General features: G+C 46.1%; 1 protein-coding gene across 3 annotated transcripts in view; it reads right to left on the reverse strand.

Moving 5' to 3' along the window:
- Window positions 1-426: 426 nt before the first annotated feature.
- SLC6A12 (solute carrier family 6 member 12) overlaps window positions 427-16,346 on the reverse strand; it is a 69,735-nt gene continuing 53,815 nt past the window's right edge. For all 3 annotated transcript variants that reach the window (XM_019515505.1, XM_019515504.1, XM_019515506.1), the window contains 3 exons: window positions 10,528-10,628; window positions 8,528-8,698; window positions 427-1,825 (listed from right to left, as the gene is read on the reverse strand). In XM_019515505.1, the coding sequence (XP_019371050.1) occupies window positions 1,664-1,825; window positions 8,528-8,698; window positions 10,528-10,628 (434 nt within the window). In that variant the 3' untranslated portion in view covers window positions 427-1,663. The remainder of the gene's footprint in view (window positions 1,826-8,527; window positions 8,699-10,527; window positions 10,629-16,346) is intronic.

Here is a 16,346-nt window from a genome sequence, read left to right on the forward strand (position 1 = left end):
GTTCTGGGCACTTTTAATTAGTGCAGCTCCCAGAACTACACTAAATAAAGTGTTTCCTCCCCCATCCCCTCCCCCCCACCTCCCAGAGCACATCTATAAATGCCCTCAATGTCTTCCAGATCTGAGACATGGATTTTCTACTTTCTTTCATTGGTGCTGCTGTTTTACAGCCACTGTGCATATGTGTGAAAAACTACTCAAAAGTGAAAGACATAGGAAAACTGGTCCCCATTCCTCAGAATGTGCATTTCTTTCTGTTTAAGTGCATACATTAGTTTTATAGGCTAACATTTGACCTGAAACATGAAATAACACAGGTACCATTGGCTTGAATGAGGGGACCTGTTGGGACCATAACATATTTTTTCCCTGTGATTTTAACAGTGAAACCTTGACACGCATTTACGTAATGTTTGGCATTTAATTTTATGGAGGTTCCATTTAAATGCACAGACTCCATAGGAAAATGCCATGTGGAACTGTAACAAATGCCTTATTCAGACTGAAATACCTCCAAGGCTAAGGCATCTTCTCATGTGCTAATGTATTAAATAAACAAAAAATTGTTTGACACTATCTGTTTCGGGTTAACTCATCTTGCCTAGTCTTTATTGCCCTATTTTCCCTTAGCTAGTCTCAAGTCCTGCCCAGGTCTCCAATGTCACAATACCTCACGTATTGCGGTAGAAGGGGTAGAGACCCCTCCTATTCTGTAGTGGGGTCACTTTGTCCTCAAGCTGCAATGCAGTAGCAGAGTGGGCCTGCTAACTGCTTCAGTCATTCATCTACAAACTGGCCGGGAAGCACAGTTAAACTCCCTAGGGTGTAATCCCAGGCGTGCCTTCTGTCTATGACATACTACGTTCACTCTTCGCCATCGTCTGGAACTGTGCCTGGACTGCTCCACAAGATCCCCTAAGGAATTGCTAATGTTTTTAATATTCCTCTACAGAACGAATTGTCACTGAGCCGTGTTAATCTGAATAAGTGAGAGTCACTTATATGCTCTTCATCCTGTTACATCCTGAGACTGCCATGAGCTCTGTCCCTTTCTTCAGTAACTATGATTATATTAAGCATCCTGTCAGTCTTAGCCTTTAAAATTGACAACGGAAACCTAACACCTACTTGGTACTGCAGCCTCCTTTATTGGAGCTTATGATATGCTATTGGCTCTCCTTGCCTGGTGTGTTGGTGACCTACCTGAGTGCTTTCTTTTGTCAGCTCTAGTTTCATACATACTTATAAACCATTTAGCTTGTTCCCTTTGCTAACACCCTCACATTTTGTGCCTTTCCCTTTGACTGCTTCAACTTGTCTTTAACTCTTCAACTTCTTCTTTATTTTTTTGCCATTTTCTATACGTGCTATTCCTTTTTTCAGTGCCAGGCTGTACTGTCTCTGGTAAAGCCACGTTGCTTTTTTCCAGGGCAGAAGGCAGGGATACCAAAAGAACTGCAACCCCCAGTCTGTGCAATTAAGTGTGAAGTAAAAGTAGGGAGGGAGAAGGGTGTCCCAAGGTCATTAACTCTGCACCCGGAATGCCTGTCTCAGGTGTGAGGAAGAGAATTGAAGAGTGCATCCCCTTGGTGTGAAGAGAGGCCATTTAAGGAATGCAAGGATAAATCACTCTAGATTAAGAAATTGTCTTCTCCTGTGTGCCTTAAAAGCGAGTTCCCATCTCTGTAGTCACAAACACTTCCTTAGCTGAAGGGTACAAGCTCTTGTATCCTGATTGAGAAGTCTCCTGTGCTTCATGCAACTCAACCAAGTGTTTCTTTGGTTGTGGCAGGTCCTCAGCTGGAGAAGTAAGCTGTTTTAGCCGCTGTGGAAAGACAAGCAGACAGAGAAGACTCTTGTTAATTAAGCTGCTAAACAAAGTAACACCCAATACCAATCCACAACAATTGCTGTGGGCAAAGGCATTTAGAGAGCTATTCTTCTCCACTTCCTAGCCTTCTCTGTACACACACAATTTATTTTTTTATACATGTACTGTGCGTGTGTGTGTGTAATCTCTCTCTCTCTCTCTGTATATATATAAAAATAGAAACTAGTTTACTTTTTGACCTTTAAAGAGTTCTCAGCCATCATTATTTCACCTCCATGCTTGCAGCATTGCTATTTGTTTGCATCCTGGGGCATATTTATCACAGGGTACATCAGACCAATAATTATGGGAGGAAGATGATCTATGAATTACTACATAAGGACTCAGAATTCCCTTCTGTGGCTTCAGATGAGTTCTCTTAATGTCCATTTTTCCTAAGGTACTGAACAGTCAGACCTCCTGATTTGTTTGCGGTTCCTCTGAATTTATCAGACTTCCAGGGCTCAGTCTGAAGGGCTCATCACCCACAGCTCCAACTAACATCAATGATCTTAAATCAGGATCTAAAAGTCTTAGTCCTTCATTGTCCCCATCTGCAGGGCAGGGTTGGTAAAGGTATATCTATGGTAGAAGCGCTGAACTGGCATAGCAAGGCTAGTGTACAATAAAGGGAAGGTACTCCTTATACCAGGGCTGTCCAACTTCTGAGCAGGTAGGAGCCACAACTTCCTTGGATACACTATGCAGGCCACACATCCCCAGGACTCCATGACGTGCCACGCTGCGTGTCCCTCCCATAAACATCACAGATACCCCCCACCCTACACTAACACACCCATATCCTACACACCACACCACATGGGTCCCCCCACACTGTGCCACATAACAGGAGTCCTCCCCATAAGCACTGCAGATGCCTCCCCCACTCCCCATCTGTATTGTGCCTGTGCTCCTGCCCTGCACTGTGTGGGGTCCCCAGGTCCCTCCAAGCCATCCAGCAGTAGGCTCCCGTGGCTCAACCCCAATGGGTGCAGAGATGGGCAGCAGAAACTGGAAAGGGAGGGGGAGTCTAGAGACTCCAGCTCCCCCAGTGGGGAACTCCAGAAACAGCTGGAGCAGTGCCCAGAGACTATAAGCTACCCTTTTAGGATCACATGTGGCCTGCAGGCTGCCAGCTAGACAGCTCTGCCTTATACAGTCACAGCTAAACTGCAAAGGTTTGCTTTGTGTCTCTCTGGTATCCAGCCCTCACCCCCAGTGAGCAAAACAGTCTGCACTGGAAAAGGCAGTTTTCCTGGTATAACTGTCTCTATTAGGGAGTTCATCAGCACTGCTATGTCAGTCAGTCACACCCTTCACTACTTCGAGTGGCATAGCTGTGCTTCCAGAAATCAGTTGTGCACATTTAGCCTAACGCTTCCTTATGTCACCAGGGAGCAAAAGGGGGATTGTGGCACCCCACAGTCATTAAGGGCTTTGAAGAGCTTTGAGATCACCAGATAGAAGGAGGCTAACTACAACTGTCCCCTCACACCACACTCCTAACCAGCTCCTCAGAAGGATATGTTGTCAATGTTTAATCTTTCCCTCTCCATATTTGTCAAGTTCTTTGCACGCTGTACCGTCCCAAGACCCAGCACTCGTGGGACCTACTCCTAAGAAGTGTTTCTCCATGGTTTGCCTGGACTCTCTGAGCACCATCGCATTCTTCTACCAGACACCAGTTATTCATAACTTCTGGCTTTTTCTTGCTCAGTCTGCCTGGCTCGGCACACACCACACATGATCAGACATTTGCAGACCATGTCACAAGCAGAGCTCGACAATTCATTTAGAACTCATCTGACTAATTTTGATGCTCTCTCCAGTTGTGAATTGCCTGCCAACAGATCATGATTAGCCTAATTTACTCAGAGTTATTCACCCAATAATGTCTGAAATCATTCTTTGCCCATAGCTTATTTCCGAGCAGTTCATTGCAAGGGTACTATGTTTGGAATTTGAGCTGTTTGGACTGGATGTGCTAGGTAATGTTTGCATCCCCTGATTGTCCAAGTGTAATTCTAGGATCAGATTATTGGTGGGAAGGGTCATTTGCCAATCAGAAAAGTGTCTTCTTTTAACATTTTTTCAATATTCACTTGAAATATGCTATTCCCAGGAGTACTTATTCCATGGAGAGTGAAAGAAAGGGGTCACAATCACATTTAAACAGTATGTTGTTGTTTTTGAAAAAGGCACAAGTATTCAGAGTGTTTTTTATGGAGGGTGGGGAGGATAAGGGGTACACCCAGGTAGTGAGTTTTTCTGACACTGTTAACGTAACACAACTTAAAAACATCCTTTCCTAATATAAATGAGGCCAGACAGGTTAAGGCATTTTCCTAATACCCCAGAAGTCATCAGTGATAAAAGCCAAGACTAGACACCAAGTCTCCTGCCTGCCAGGGCTGTGCCTGCTCCAAAAGGCTGCATTCCTCCTCCAGCACACAGTGAGAGCCTCTCTACAAATACACTGTCTCATAACAACTGTACACCATACATCAAGTAGCTGATCAGTATGGGACCTGGCAGATTATTTTATTGCAATCCTACTCCCACCCTTCCCTCAGCTGTGCTTTTTGTGCCCTCTTCTCCTCACCATTGGCTCAAGGCTTTCCATGCCCTCTCTTCTGTCTGGGGCTCTGCTTTGCACCTCCTAATGAACCCGAGGTGGGCATTAATCAGCACTGCCACAAAGCCTGTCATTTCTTATTAAATTAGAGCTCCTAGGCAGTAAATAAGAGCCTCCTGGGTACAAATTCACCTTCCCCTCAGTGACAGAGCTGGAAAGGACATGCTGAGCCTCATCCATTGCTAGCTGCGTTAGGAGTGCAGGGCACCTCTCTTCACTTATCTCCCTCAGCAAGATTTGAGCAACCCCCCTCCAGCACCCCAGAGACACTCCACCTTGCTTACTTCATTTGAGGATCTATGCACCTGAGCTGTCATTAAAACCAGAACCAACAATGGGAGAGACAGCATTTCCCAAGATCCGCACAAGACGGTAACCCCCAGGCACTGTTTCTCCCATGTGGAATGGGAAGTTATCACCTCCCTGGTACCATTTCCCCATCCCCTGTCCCCCAACAGGTCTATCACCCCTATTACCTTGTGTGAGGTTCTCACAGGGTCAGGAGTCCTGTGGTGGAAAAAGAGGGTGCTGGGCATGGGGAAGGCAGCTGTGTGTGGGCTGGGAGGGAAGTTGCATGCCCTCCCACCCACAGGCTTGGGGAGACTGAGAGGAGACCAGGAGACTGGTCAGGACTTTACCTGGTCTGTGGACAGGAGACTAAAGTGACAAAAACTAAAGTGGGGACCTACAGGCAAAGACCAATGTGTGGATGCACAACAACCTCTGATCCTGGAGTGAACCTGACTCGCATTGGCATGGTTCTAGGGAGGAGTTGAGAAAAAAAGGCATCTTTGTACCATCCTCACTTCTGCTGATCCTGGCACTAGCTGCCCACCAGCGTAAATCAAGCTCAGCAGCTTATGGTTCCAATGGACCTTCCTGAGTATCAGAAATTGCCATGGTGTAAAGAGGCCCCATTCAAGGATCATTCATGACAAGCTCTACTATGACAGTCCTATACCACCATGGGACTCTCTCAGGCTGCAACGGTCATTTAGGCTAGCACTGTCCTGCATTACAAAAGTCAGGTGTATCATTCACAGTAGGATTGAGAATCTGGCCTTTCCACAGAAGGTCCTAAACATTGTTGACCCCTGGGCACTTCCCCTGACTGGTGGTGAGCACTGCAGACTATTTTGCAGGAAGACAAGCTCCACCCCACCCTGACTGAATGACCAGGGGAAGAACTTGCCGAGGGCTGTTCTTGTGGCTTTTAGCAGGGCAGGGGCAATCCAGACTGGTGGGTTGCCCAATGACCATGGGTCCCCATGTCTTATTCAGTCCTGGCTTCTGAAGTCACTTGGAATTTGGCCTAAATAAGAGGTCTAATATTTGGGCTCCTGAATGGAAGTTCACTTGTCCCAAGAAGCCCACACATATCAAATTCAGTCCCAGTCGCAAGTGATCCAGTTGCTTCCCTACTTGTTCTAACATCTAGTTCAAAAGTTCGTTCCTTTTAAAACCTCCCATAAATTTGTTCCAGCCACTGTGCTACACAAAGGTTGGCTTCTCTCTCTGCTTTCCTTCCTACTCCAAATATTTTCTACGCTGGCTTCTTCTCCAGTGCTGCACAGTCTCACCACTTCTATAGCATTCTCATGACGCCTCCTGCATAGCTTCTTCCATATGGCAACACTCTGCTAGAGAATCAAACAGCCAGAGGGAGAAGAGATGCACTTGAAAGAACTGACCCATGAATGACATACCCTACAGAAAACCCCAATGGTCTCAAGAGGAAACAGGGTACAACCAATCTGCCCCCTAACCCAGGGAATTTTACTGTGGTTCTAATTCTGAGTCATTTCTTCCCAGAGCAAGGTAACTTATTTCCAAGACATCTGCTTGTTTCTCCTAGCCTACATTGCAAAGTTTTACCCTAGCATATCTATGCCAGCAAATCCTCCTTCCTCTGGCACAGCCACTCTGACAGAAGAAGGCTTCTGCTGTCAGACCCTCTGCTGTTTACAGACGTGGCATAACAGAGCCAGCAGAAAAGCCCCTGCAGCTGCCATACACTGCACTTCCAACTCAAGGGGTGGACACATGCAACAACTGAACAACTTCAAAATTTCACCACCCATTCACGTGTCACAGGTCAGAGGTATCCACATGTACAGTGCCCTGGCATTCCAGGTAGAAGTCACCTTTTGCATCTAAGGTAAAAGTCCCTGGCTTAGGGCAGATTAGTTGGACTGTGTTTCCTTTTGGCACTGCTAGGGTTTTTCATAGATGTCATTCATGGGTCAGTTCTTCCCAGTGCATCTCTTCTCCCTCTGGCTTGGATTCTGACACCAAGGGGTGGGAATGAGCACCCAGTTCAGCCTGCCTCACAGTGGGTGAGTGGAGTGTGGGGGCAGGAGGGGAAGAGTGCTTGCACTCATGCTTTTCAAGCCCTGGGGGTGAGTGACCTGTAAAGGGCAGTATTTTCACTTTTCTGCTTTCCCTTCTCTCCTAAATACAAATTCAATACAGTTCAGCAGCCTGCACTTGACTGAATTCTGCAGTGTGTTTGCCTGACATGTGGTGCCTGGGAAAGTGGGGGCTGGGGGCCGCCAGAACCCATGTTTTTGGGGTCCCAGGGGCTGTGGGCTGGGGGATGAAGCATGATAAGGGGTTGCAGTCGAGTAGAGTGAGGACAAAGCTGGTTGTTAGAACGCTAGCTTTCTGAATCAGCAGTGTAAAGGAGCTCATTGATAAAAAGTGTCAACAAAAGGTAAAACTAAAAAAGGGGGCAATAGAGTGCTGGCTGTGTACAAAAGCAGCCAGTTAACATCAGTGAGGGGGGAAGAGAAGTGATGCAATGCAGAATTGCCTGGAGGACCAACTAGACCCACATCACAGAACACTTAGTTTCCACACATACTGACCTGGCTCAGGATAAACCAGTTCAAAAACAGTACCGGATTTTCCAGATACACCTTTGAACCATTCCACAGTCTACTAAACCAGTTTAACTGACTTGTATGTCTATCCACATCAGATTTAAACTACATGTATACCAGTCTAACAGTTACATGCATCTATACCCTAAGGCAGTGGTTCCCAAACTGTGGGTTGCAACCCTAAATGCAGTTGCAGCATCAGTGGATGGGGCTGCAGGGGTGGGAGGCTGTGGCTTGGGAGTGAAGGGCCATGCTAAGGAAATGGTGTCATAAACGGGGTCATGCTGAGGAAGTTTGGGAAGCACTGCCCCAAAGGGTCCTGTCACCATAACTCTGCTAGCAAATCAGCAGCTGCACCCAGTAGACAAGTCTGTTGTGCATAGTTGCCCTCAAGGTTTTGCCTTAAGGCTCCCTGTCTAAGGGCAATGCTGCTCCTAGAGCTGTAGCTTGAGATAAGTGTTCCCATCTCGATAGGGCAGACATGGACAATAGCAAACATTTCCACTTTGGCACATGCCTGGCTGAATTGCCAATCTGTTCCAAAATACTGAAGCAGTCTGAGCCTAACTCCTCATTTCCCAGCACCTGGTATCACTTCACATTAGCTCAAAAGGTTTTCCCTCCTGATTTACACCTACTTTTCACAGGTATAAACAATGATGCATGGGGCAGGACCGTGGTGAACCAGCTCATTTATTCCTAGCCCTTTAAAAAAAAGTGTTATGAGCTGAATTGTCTGAATGGCATAGTCTTGCTGATGCAAACTACTGCTCTGACAGCCTCAAAGACTGAAATGGTTTCTTTCTCTATGAAAAAGGGGCTGCAAGAGCAGTGGCAGTGCCAACTTCACTCCCACACTCCCACCATGTGCCTCAGTCTGGCCTGCAAAGATCACCTCCCAGAGCAAGCAGGTACTATACTCCCCGCACCTCCATTCATCTGCGGCCTGCCTTCTAGGCTCATCAACAAGAGATTCAAGTAGTTCCTGTTGTACAGATTTTTTTTAAAACCAGTGGTTTCATACTAAGATTGAATAGAGACCACACATTCACTTCATGTAAGAGAGAGCACTCTGACCACCTCTCAGGCACAACTCACCTAGGCTGAATATGAACTGAGAAGTTTTCAACCTTCTTTTACCTGCTTTAATGATCCCTTGGTTTTCATGAGGATGAAAATGGCGTAGAGTGGTATACATATCATGGAAGAGAGAGCCATCAGCCAGCCCAAAGCATAGCCCCATGGAGGGTATTCGTAGACATTGTTGTATTTAAGAGGTGTGTACTTGATCAGTGAAAACAGGAAGGTCGCCTGGGGAATGGAAAAGACAGCCACAGTCAGAATTCCACACTGGTAAATGATAGGTCTGAAAGAGGCACTGAGAGAGTCCCGAAGAAGGGAAGTATGGCTATGTCAGATTCGCGATTAACTTATCCAGTCATTGCCTACTCCCTAAGTGCTCAGGTTTTGCAAAAGGCATGAAAAGTAAGGACAGTGGTATCACTCACATACCTTCACCAATTTCTTAACCAGGTTTTCATAGACAAGTTTTTCCAAATTTATTTTTAGGTGCAGAATTTGACTTCTATTATTTTGCTGCTTCCTATTCACCCAAACTCACCAGGCGCTCAACACACACACACCTCAACCCCCCACCTCCTTCTCTCCCCGGAACTTAGGGGTTCGCATCTCAGTGCCTTCCACCTTCTGCCATTTGTCTGTCCCTTATCCTAATCCTCAGCCCCCTCCAATTCCTCCTTCCCAATAGGAATCTGAACAACTTGCAGAAAACTTCCTCTCCTATGTACATTGGCTCAATATTCAGGCTGAACAGACATAAAAGCAGTGAGGAGGTATAGGCATCTTGGCTTAGTCATGCTTCTGATCTGACTAGTTCTGAGGAGCTGAAAAAACCTTGGGACACCCTGGTGCCCTTTTGAAAATACTCTGGACGCTGATCTACTAAACCAGTAGTGCTTAACCTCCAGCTCCTGGGCCAGATCCGGCCTATGGAACTGTGCCATCCAGCCTGTAGGATTCCTCACAGGTCCAAAAATTTGGGGGTAGGGGTGTGGTATGTAGCAGTACTTCTTGCCACTTGCCTGCTGCCAAATTTCTGGATCCATGGGGAGTCACACAGGCCAGATGATGTGGCCCTGCATGCTAGATCACTGGTCCACAGTGGGACTGTAAACAAGGTCAACTCCATGGCTGGATCTGGAGCATGGGGTCAGGTTAGCACACAGCCAGATCTAGCATATGAGATTATGGTGGGCCAGCAAACACTGCCGGATCTGGTGTGTAGGATCCAGCTGGTGCATGGGACTGGACCAGCCTATGGCCAGATCCAGCACGCAAAATCAGGCCACCACATGAGATCAGACAGATGCGCCTCCCAATCTGGCATGCAGGATTGGGCTGCTATATGGGAATGCACTCAAGGCCAGAAGATTGAGAACCACTGTTCTAAAACAACTGCCCAGAGGATGCTCAATGCACTGAGCTTGCAAACAGAGATGTGTGGTAGGACATTCACTTATAGTACCCCTCTATGCCATACACACCACCCAATTGTAGGAGTTGGGTACACGTGAGTAGATAGGGCTTATTTCCTCAGAGGAGATCCTGGGCTTGGCAATGCAACAGTATAAATATGGCCTGAAAATCAGTTTAGCAAAACTGGCTTAAAAAAATAGTTAATAACTTTCCTGACTTATATTTTCCTCAAAGATGGTTTCTGGAGGAGCTTTCAAGGAGATTTAATCATATGGAAAGCAAAGGGTAGTAACAAGACATTTTTGAGCTAGAGGGAGTAACAAAAATATAGGCAGAAACAAACATCTCCAAGCAGGTTAATTTTCAATGGTCTGCACTTCAAGAATAATTTGATCAATTCTTCAGACTTTGAAGATGCATTTTGCTTTGCCTTTCAAAATAAACATGCCAATTTTTAGCTAAATGAGTTTTCCAAGCCAAAGAAATCTTTATAATGGAAAACAGCAACCTTAGCTATGAAGAAGCTACTATTATTCCATAGTAATTCTATGAAATTATAGCATGCCTCACAAGTTTTCCTTTTCTGCTCAAATTCCAGGGTCCCTGTAGAAATATACCATGCCATTAAAAGACAGTGTACTTACCAGACAGACACCAGGGGTGAAAACCAGCCAGCATATTTTGATCAGAGGCCATGGCCGGTGACCAATCATGTCCTCAATATTATCATAGAAACGATCAGCACCTTGACCATCATAAAGAGGAGGGAGAGAGAAAGAGGTGAGGCGGCAAGAAGTTTTCAGAAAGTATTCCTGGTAAGTTAAAACCGACTTAACTCCTATTGTTTTCTGCCGGAAAAATGAAAACTCTGACTCACTGCAGCAGAGGATAATTTCGTCTTCCAGGTGCTCAACATCTTTGATATTCAGATGATCTGTTTAAAAACTTAAATATCAAGTAAGATGTCTAACTTTGGACCCCACCCTTAAAATTTTGACTTAAAAAGAACTCCCTAATCTTACTGAAACCCTCCCCCTCAGAATAAGAACATAGGTCTGAAAGCACTTGACAGTCAATGAGAGGAAGTTCTACATATTGTGCATATACATAACTTTGCAGGGAGAAAAATGAAGATTGAAAAGAAATCCTGCCCTAGTAACCAGACTGGCATCTGGGTTTTCAGGTCAAGTGGCCTATCTGATATTTCGAAACAGTGAAACAGCTTTCCCCAGAAATCATTGCTTTCTTGCTTAAAATCAAAAAAGCCGGAAACTAGAACTTTCTGCTAAAAACCAAGCTACTGCAATGCTTCTTGGGAGCTGTATCTGGGATGCCCAGTGATCACCTCACTCTTCTCTATGCAAGGGATCCCCTAGCTAGCCCACATCTTCATGGCATGCTACAGCCATGTGGTCCCCATGATGTGCTATGGTATCATGAAAAATGGACGTATTTAGGAAGATGTCTGGTCAGGCAGTCCAACATGTAAGTAGTGAATGGGAACATGGGCACTCAAATTACAGCTCCCGCTAGTCACCAATGTACCATGCGCAAGTACAGTTTTCTTTTGGTTTTGATTTTAAGGAAAAAAGTTCAATTCCCCCTCCCCCATTTTTTTGGCCAGGGTCAACATTTTCCATGAAAAATTTAAAAAGCAGTTTTCTGAACAGCTTTTAGTTGCCAAATAAGAATATGACCTCAGGCTGGCCTCTTACATTGCACAGCCTTTCCATAGAAGCACATTGTCATGACAGCTATGAAGCTGATAATTCATCCCTGATGTGACAAGGCTGAAGTCAATGGATTAGCATGAATTTTTGCTATATAATTTAGAAGGGGAACCCCCAGAAGATTAGGAAGAGAGCTCTTATGGAAATAGAAGTAAGCCAAACACTAAGCAAGGAGAACACAAAAAGGAAAAGTCCACAACATTCTCATAGCATTAATTACACAGAGTAACAATTTCCTTTTTCAAGTTTCCTCCAGCAAAAACACTGCCCTGCAGTTTCTGTGCCTTCATCATAGGCACTGGATGATTTAGTGGAGCACAATGAGACCTGACATGAATGGACTCAGTATGTCTTTGAATAAGAGGTTTGCATGATCTATATTTCACGAGCAGATGAAAAAGCAATCAGGCTTAAGAAGCCATCAGTTCAGTCGGTCAACGTTTTTTTTAAAGCTAATAAGAAACTGGAGAGAGCAGGCATTCTGTTTTCTCCCCCGTATGTGTTTAGAAGGATTACCTACATATTTGGCTGGAATGACTTTAAAGATCCCCGTTAGACAGATCTCTCTATCTTGGACATCCACACATATAGGCGTTCCCATACTGGAATAGAGCACTAGGCCATGAATGCTGATATCTTGTTTTCTCAGAAGCCCAATTCTGAATATTTCAGAATGACCATTAAGCCCCATTGGCAATTCACCTAATTTTGCAAAGATAAGGAAAGTTTCCTACCAAACCCAGGTACTGACAGATGTATGCCCTGAGACAGCATGATTCTGAGCCTCTATCATTTCTACCCAGTTTATAACTGTGGGTGATATTCATCTTCAAATATTATGTTTTGAATTTGACATTGATAAAAGGAATTAGGTGGACTTCAGTGCATAATTAAGATCCAAAAATAAAATCAGCAACCGTGTAAACTCATACAGCACTTCCCTCTCCAACCTGAAAATCCCCTTCAGTATCTGCAGTTCTACTTCAGGTCACATTCAGAAGTGTTCCCACCTAAGCAGGTGGGTCCCTAGATGTAACTCCTGTTCCTTTGAAGAGAGAAACTGCAGCAGATAGAGCCCAGGTAGCAGAATCCAGGCCAGATGCAAGAGGGATCACTGCTGCCTGGGCTGGGAGTGGTTCAGTAAAGGGGCGCACCTGCAGTCTGCTCGGGAGAACTCTGCTTAGAGCAGCTATTGCAAAGCTGGCTGCCTGACTGGAAGGGCCAGGATTTAGGCATCTTATAAGCCCAGAGTCTGAACTAGAAAGACAGGCTGGCCCTGCCAGCTGCAAAGAGAAGAGCTCCTAGTCTGGAAGGCTGCAAGAGAATGCCCAGCTGACTCCTGGCATGCCCTGGGAATGCAAGTAAGGCACTGGAGGCTAGCTACCAGGGGAATATGATCCATTGGCAGGGAAGAGGTTTATTATACAGTCAGTAGCCTTGGAGTTTTGGGGGTTTTGCTTACAGCCAGAGTGCTTACGTTTTGGTTTGAGTTTTGACCACTGGTTTGGATGCAACTGTAAGGGTGGGGGGTGTGGAGGCCGCAGTGGGGTGCTTGAGGGGCCGCGTTGCAGTTAAGCACAGCAAGGTACTAGGGGCTCACCAGTGGTCTGGAGACCTGCCTGGGGCCGGGCTCAAGATGAAGGTAGCTGGGCTGGAGAGGGCCAGCACCTAAGACAGAGGGGAAGTGAACTGGGGCCAAGAAGGGAAGAGACCAGGGCCAGGGGCCCACAGAGAAGAGGGGCAGTAACTAGGGCCAGGGGCCCAAGAAGGGGCAATGACTGGGGCCACAGGGCCCAGGCAGAGCCAAAGTAGATTTGGTATCCAGATCAGGGGGGCCAGAAAGAGCCGAAGTAGGTTCCCTGCCCAAAGCAGGGTGGAGACAAGACCAGGAAGCCCAAAAACAAAGTAACTGGGAAAAGGGCTGGAGCCCAGAAGCTAGGTCCAACACAGGGGGCCTAGGGTGGAAGGCCCAGCGAGAGTAAAATGGCAGTGGCCAGAAAGGTGGAGGCCCCAACAAAGGAGAATGGCTGAGCAGTAACACCTATAAGGCACGGACACAGCTGTAGGAAAGGTCAGAAGTCATGAATGGACTTAAGACTACAGGTGTCCTGCAGGGCATGAACAGATCAGGAGGGTGCACTTAGCCCAAGAAGGGCAGAACTGAGACCAGCAGCACCTGGGAGGAACGCTCTAAGACCCTTAAGAAGTCTCCCTTTCAAAAGGGCATGGCAGACAAGCAAGAAGGGGAGGGTATGGTAGAGCTGGAGCAGGGCAGGGGTTGCATGATCACCAGAGGGTGTCACAGCCACCCCTGGAACCAGAACCTTTCTTACACTAGGATATGCCCAAACCTAAACAGAATCTAAAAATGATATGGAGTAACACTTACATGCTCAGAGAGCAGGGCAACCCTCAGTTATATCACCCAGGATGCTGATGCTTGCATTTCTACTGAGTCTAATCTGAGAGGAAATCACCATATTGGAATGCAGTGTTCACAAAAACACAAGAACTGCCATGTTGTATTAGTTATGTTATTTCTATCTTAATGTAGCTTCAGTCACTGCTACACCCTGAGCAGATGTCCTCACTGAGCTGACCATACTGGTATCCGTATGTCTCCACTGAGAGGTTAAAAATACTAATTCAGAACCCATCAGTGAGTGGGTACATTTGAAATTATTCCTCTCATCTTGCATTGCTTTGCATTCATCTGCAGTGAATTTCATCTATCCTGGTACTGACTTCTTGAGCTACTTTTGAAACAAGTCATTTCAGTTCAGTGTGTAATAAAGAAAAATGTAAAAGTATTAGCCTCCAGACTGCAGATTAAATTAGAAACCCCATGTGCCCGGGACCAGCTGCAAAGTAATCTGGCACATCAGCCCGACCACGTACTGGCATGATCTAGAGCAGCGTTTCTCAACCTGTGGGGCGCAAGAATATATGAAAAGGTCATGAACAATAATGGAAAAACATGGAAAAATGTGAATGTCACTTGGGAGTAATATACATGTTGATATTGCTGTTAGTGTTTTCCTCTTGATTTTGATTTCTGCCTTTAAAATTAAGACTGTTGATCTGCTTTAACTTGTAGTGTGTAATAAGTATTTGGGGGTCAAAATATGTGTGTGGTTTCTACTTGAACTATTTACTGGGTAGGGACTGGCCATTGATGTTTACAACTGGGTCCTGGTACCAAAAAAATTGAGAACCACTGATCTAGAGCACAGGACCACGTCTTCAAGCCCATGGGCCTCCCCACAGGTCTGATGAAACAGCTTCATGAGCTAGATGTTGCCTGCTGGGCTGGAGGTTAAGCATCTCTGTTGCACAGCGTTTACACCTGCGCAAAATAAGTGGAACCCTTTCATGCCTACAAGTGTGTGTGAGATTGCCCTCTAGTGGCTGACTCACAGAGGATTTGTGCAAGGCTGTGTGTTAGGACCCATTAGAGATGTATAAACAGCAGCTTCTAACACCTGCTCCCCAGCTGAGTGCATGAGAGAGAGAGACTGATTTAAACACAAAAGCCAGAACATGGCTGGAGAATACGACCACCCACAGAATTACCTCGGGCATCGTTTCCCCTCATGTCAACTCTGGTTATCTACAGCAGTCCTAATGGCTTCAGTCTCAGCTCTGCTCTAGCAAGAGGAACCTGTGCCAGTTCTCTCCTAGAACAGTTAATCCCACTGCGCTCACACTGTGACTCTTTGGCATCAGGTTTCAAATCCCAGAGCTCAGAAAACTCATCAGCTTCTTCTACAGGAGGTTTTCTGAAGTGGAGGGGAAAAAATCCTAGCACTTCCCTTTGGCAAATGCAATCAGTATGTTTGATGCAGCGTGATCCTTCCATAGGACTAAAGCGTATATGGGAAATCCTCAGATCCCAGGAACAGCAACAAGCAGGAGGAAGCTGCCAAGTAGTGGGTAGCATTAGCACTGCTGGGAATAGGGAGGCTTGGAATGTGCGTTTGCGTCGGTGATATCGCTGCGACAGTTCACAGCGCAAGCGAGAGGCTTGGTCTTGCCAAGTCAGGAGCAGAGGAAAACCATTAGCTGGCATGAGGCACATTTCTTCCACAAGTGCACTCAGCTTTTTCTACTGAGTAAATGTCAAAATTCTCCAAAATAAAGTCAGCAAGGACACATTAGAGTGTAAAGATGCTATAATCGCAACACATAATTATGCACGCTAGAACACAGCAGCGACATGGCTCCCAACAGGGAAGGCTCTTCTCTCTTTCCAGCTGCTACGTCCCATTACAGACTGCTAATATTGTATGATCTGCTCTGCTAACATTTTTTTCCCTGTGTGAGCAGTTGCCAGTGAGATGGTGCACGATCACAGATGGGAAGGCACTCAGTATGTGTGACTGTGGATGGGAGAGGCAGGGCCAAAGAGGCACACGTGCTTCCTATTTAAATGTAGTCCAGGCCAGGACAATGTTTGAGAAGCCTTGCAGCAAGGGGGAGGAAACTTTATTGCCATGGAAAGCTCCTCACAGAGCAAATGAATGGAAACTCCCCATAAACAGAACACATGCTTGCTCCCTTACGGTATCCAGGTACCTTGCAGGGGAGCAGTGGAAACATTCATTGCCACATCTTGCAGAGGCATGGCAATGAATGCAGCCAGCACTTCCCCACTGCCAAATTTCTAGAGCCGTGGGGAACCCTGTGGGCCAGGTGACACAGCCCCAGGTGCCAGACAGCACCCATGCATAGAG

Source organism: Gavialis gangeticus, unplaced genomic scaffold (genome assembly GCF_001723915.1).
Source record: "Gavialis gangeticus isolate Ggan-Ray unplaced genomic scaffold, GavGan_comp1, whole genome shotgun sequence".
NCBI lineage: Eukaryota > Metazoa > Chordata > Crocodylia > Gavialidae > Gavialis > Gavialis gangeticus.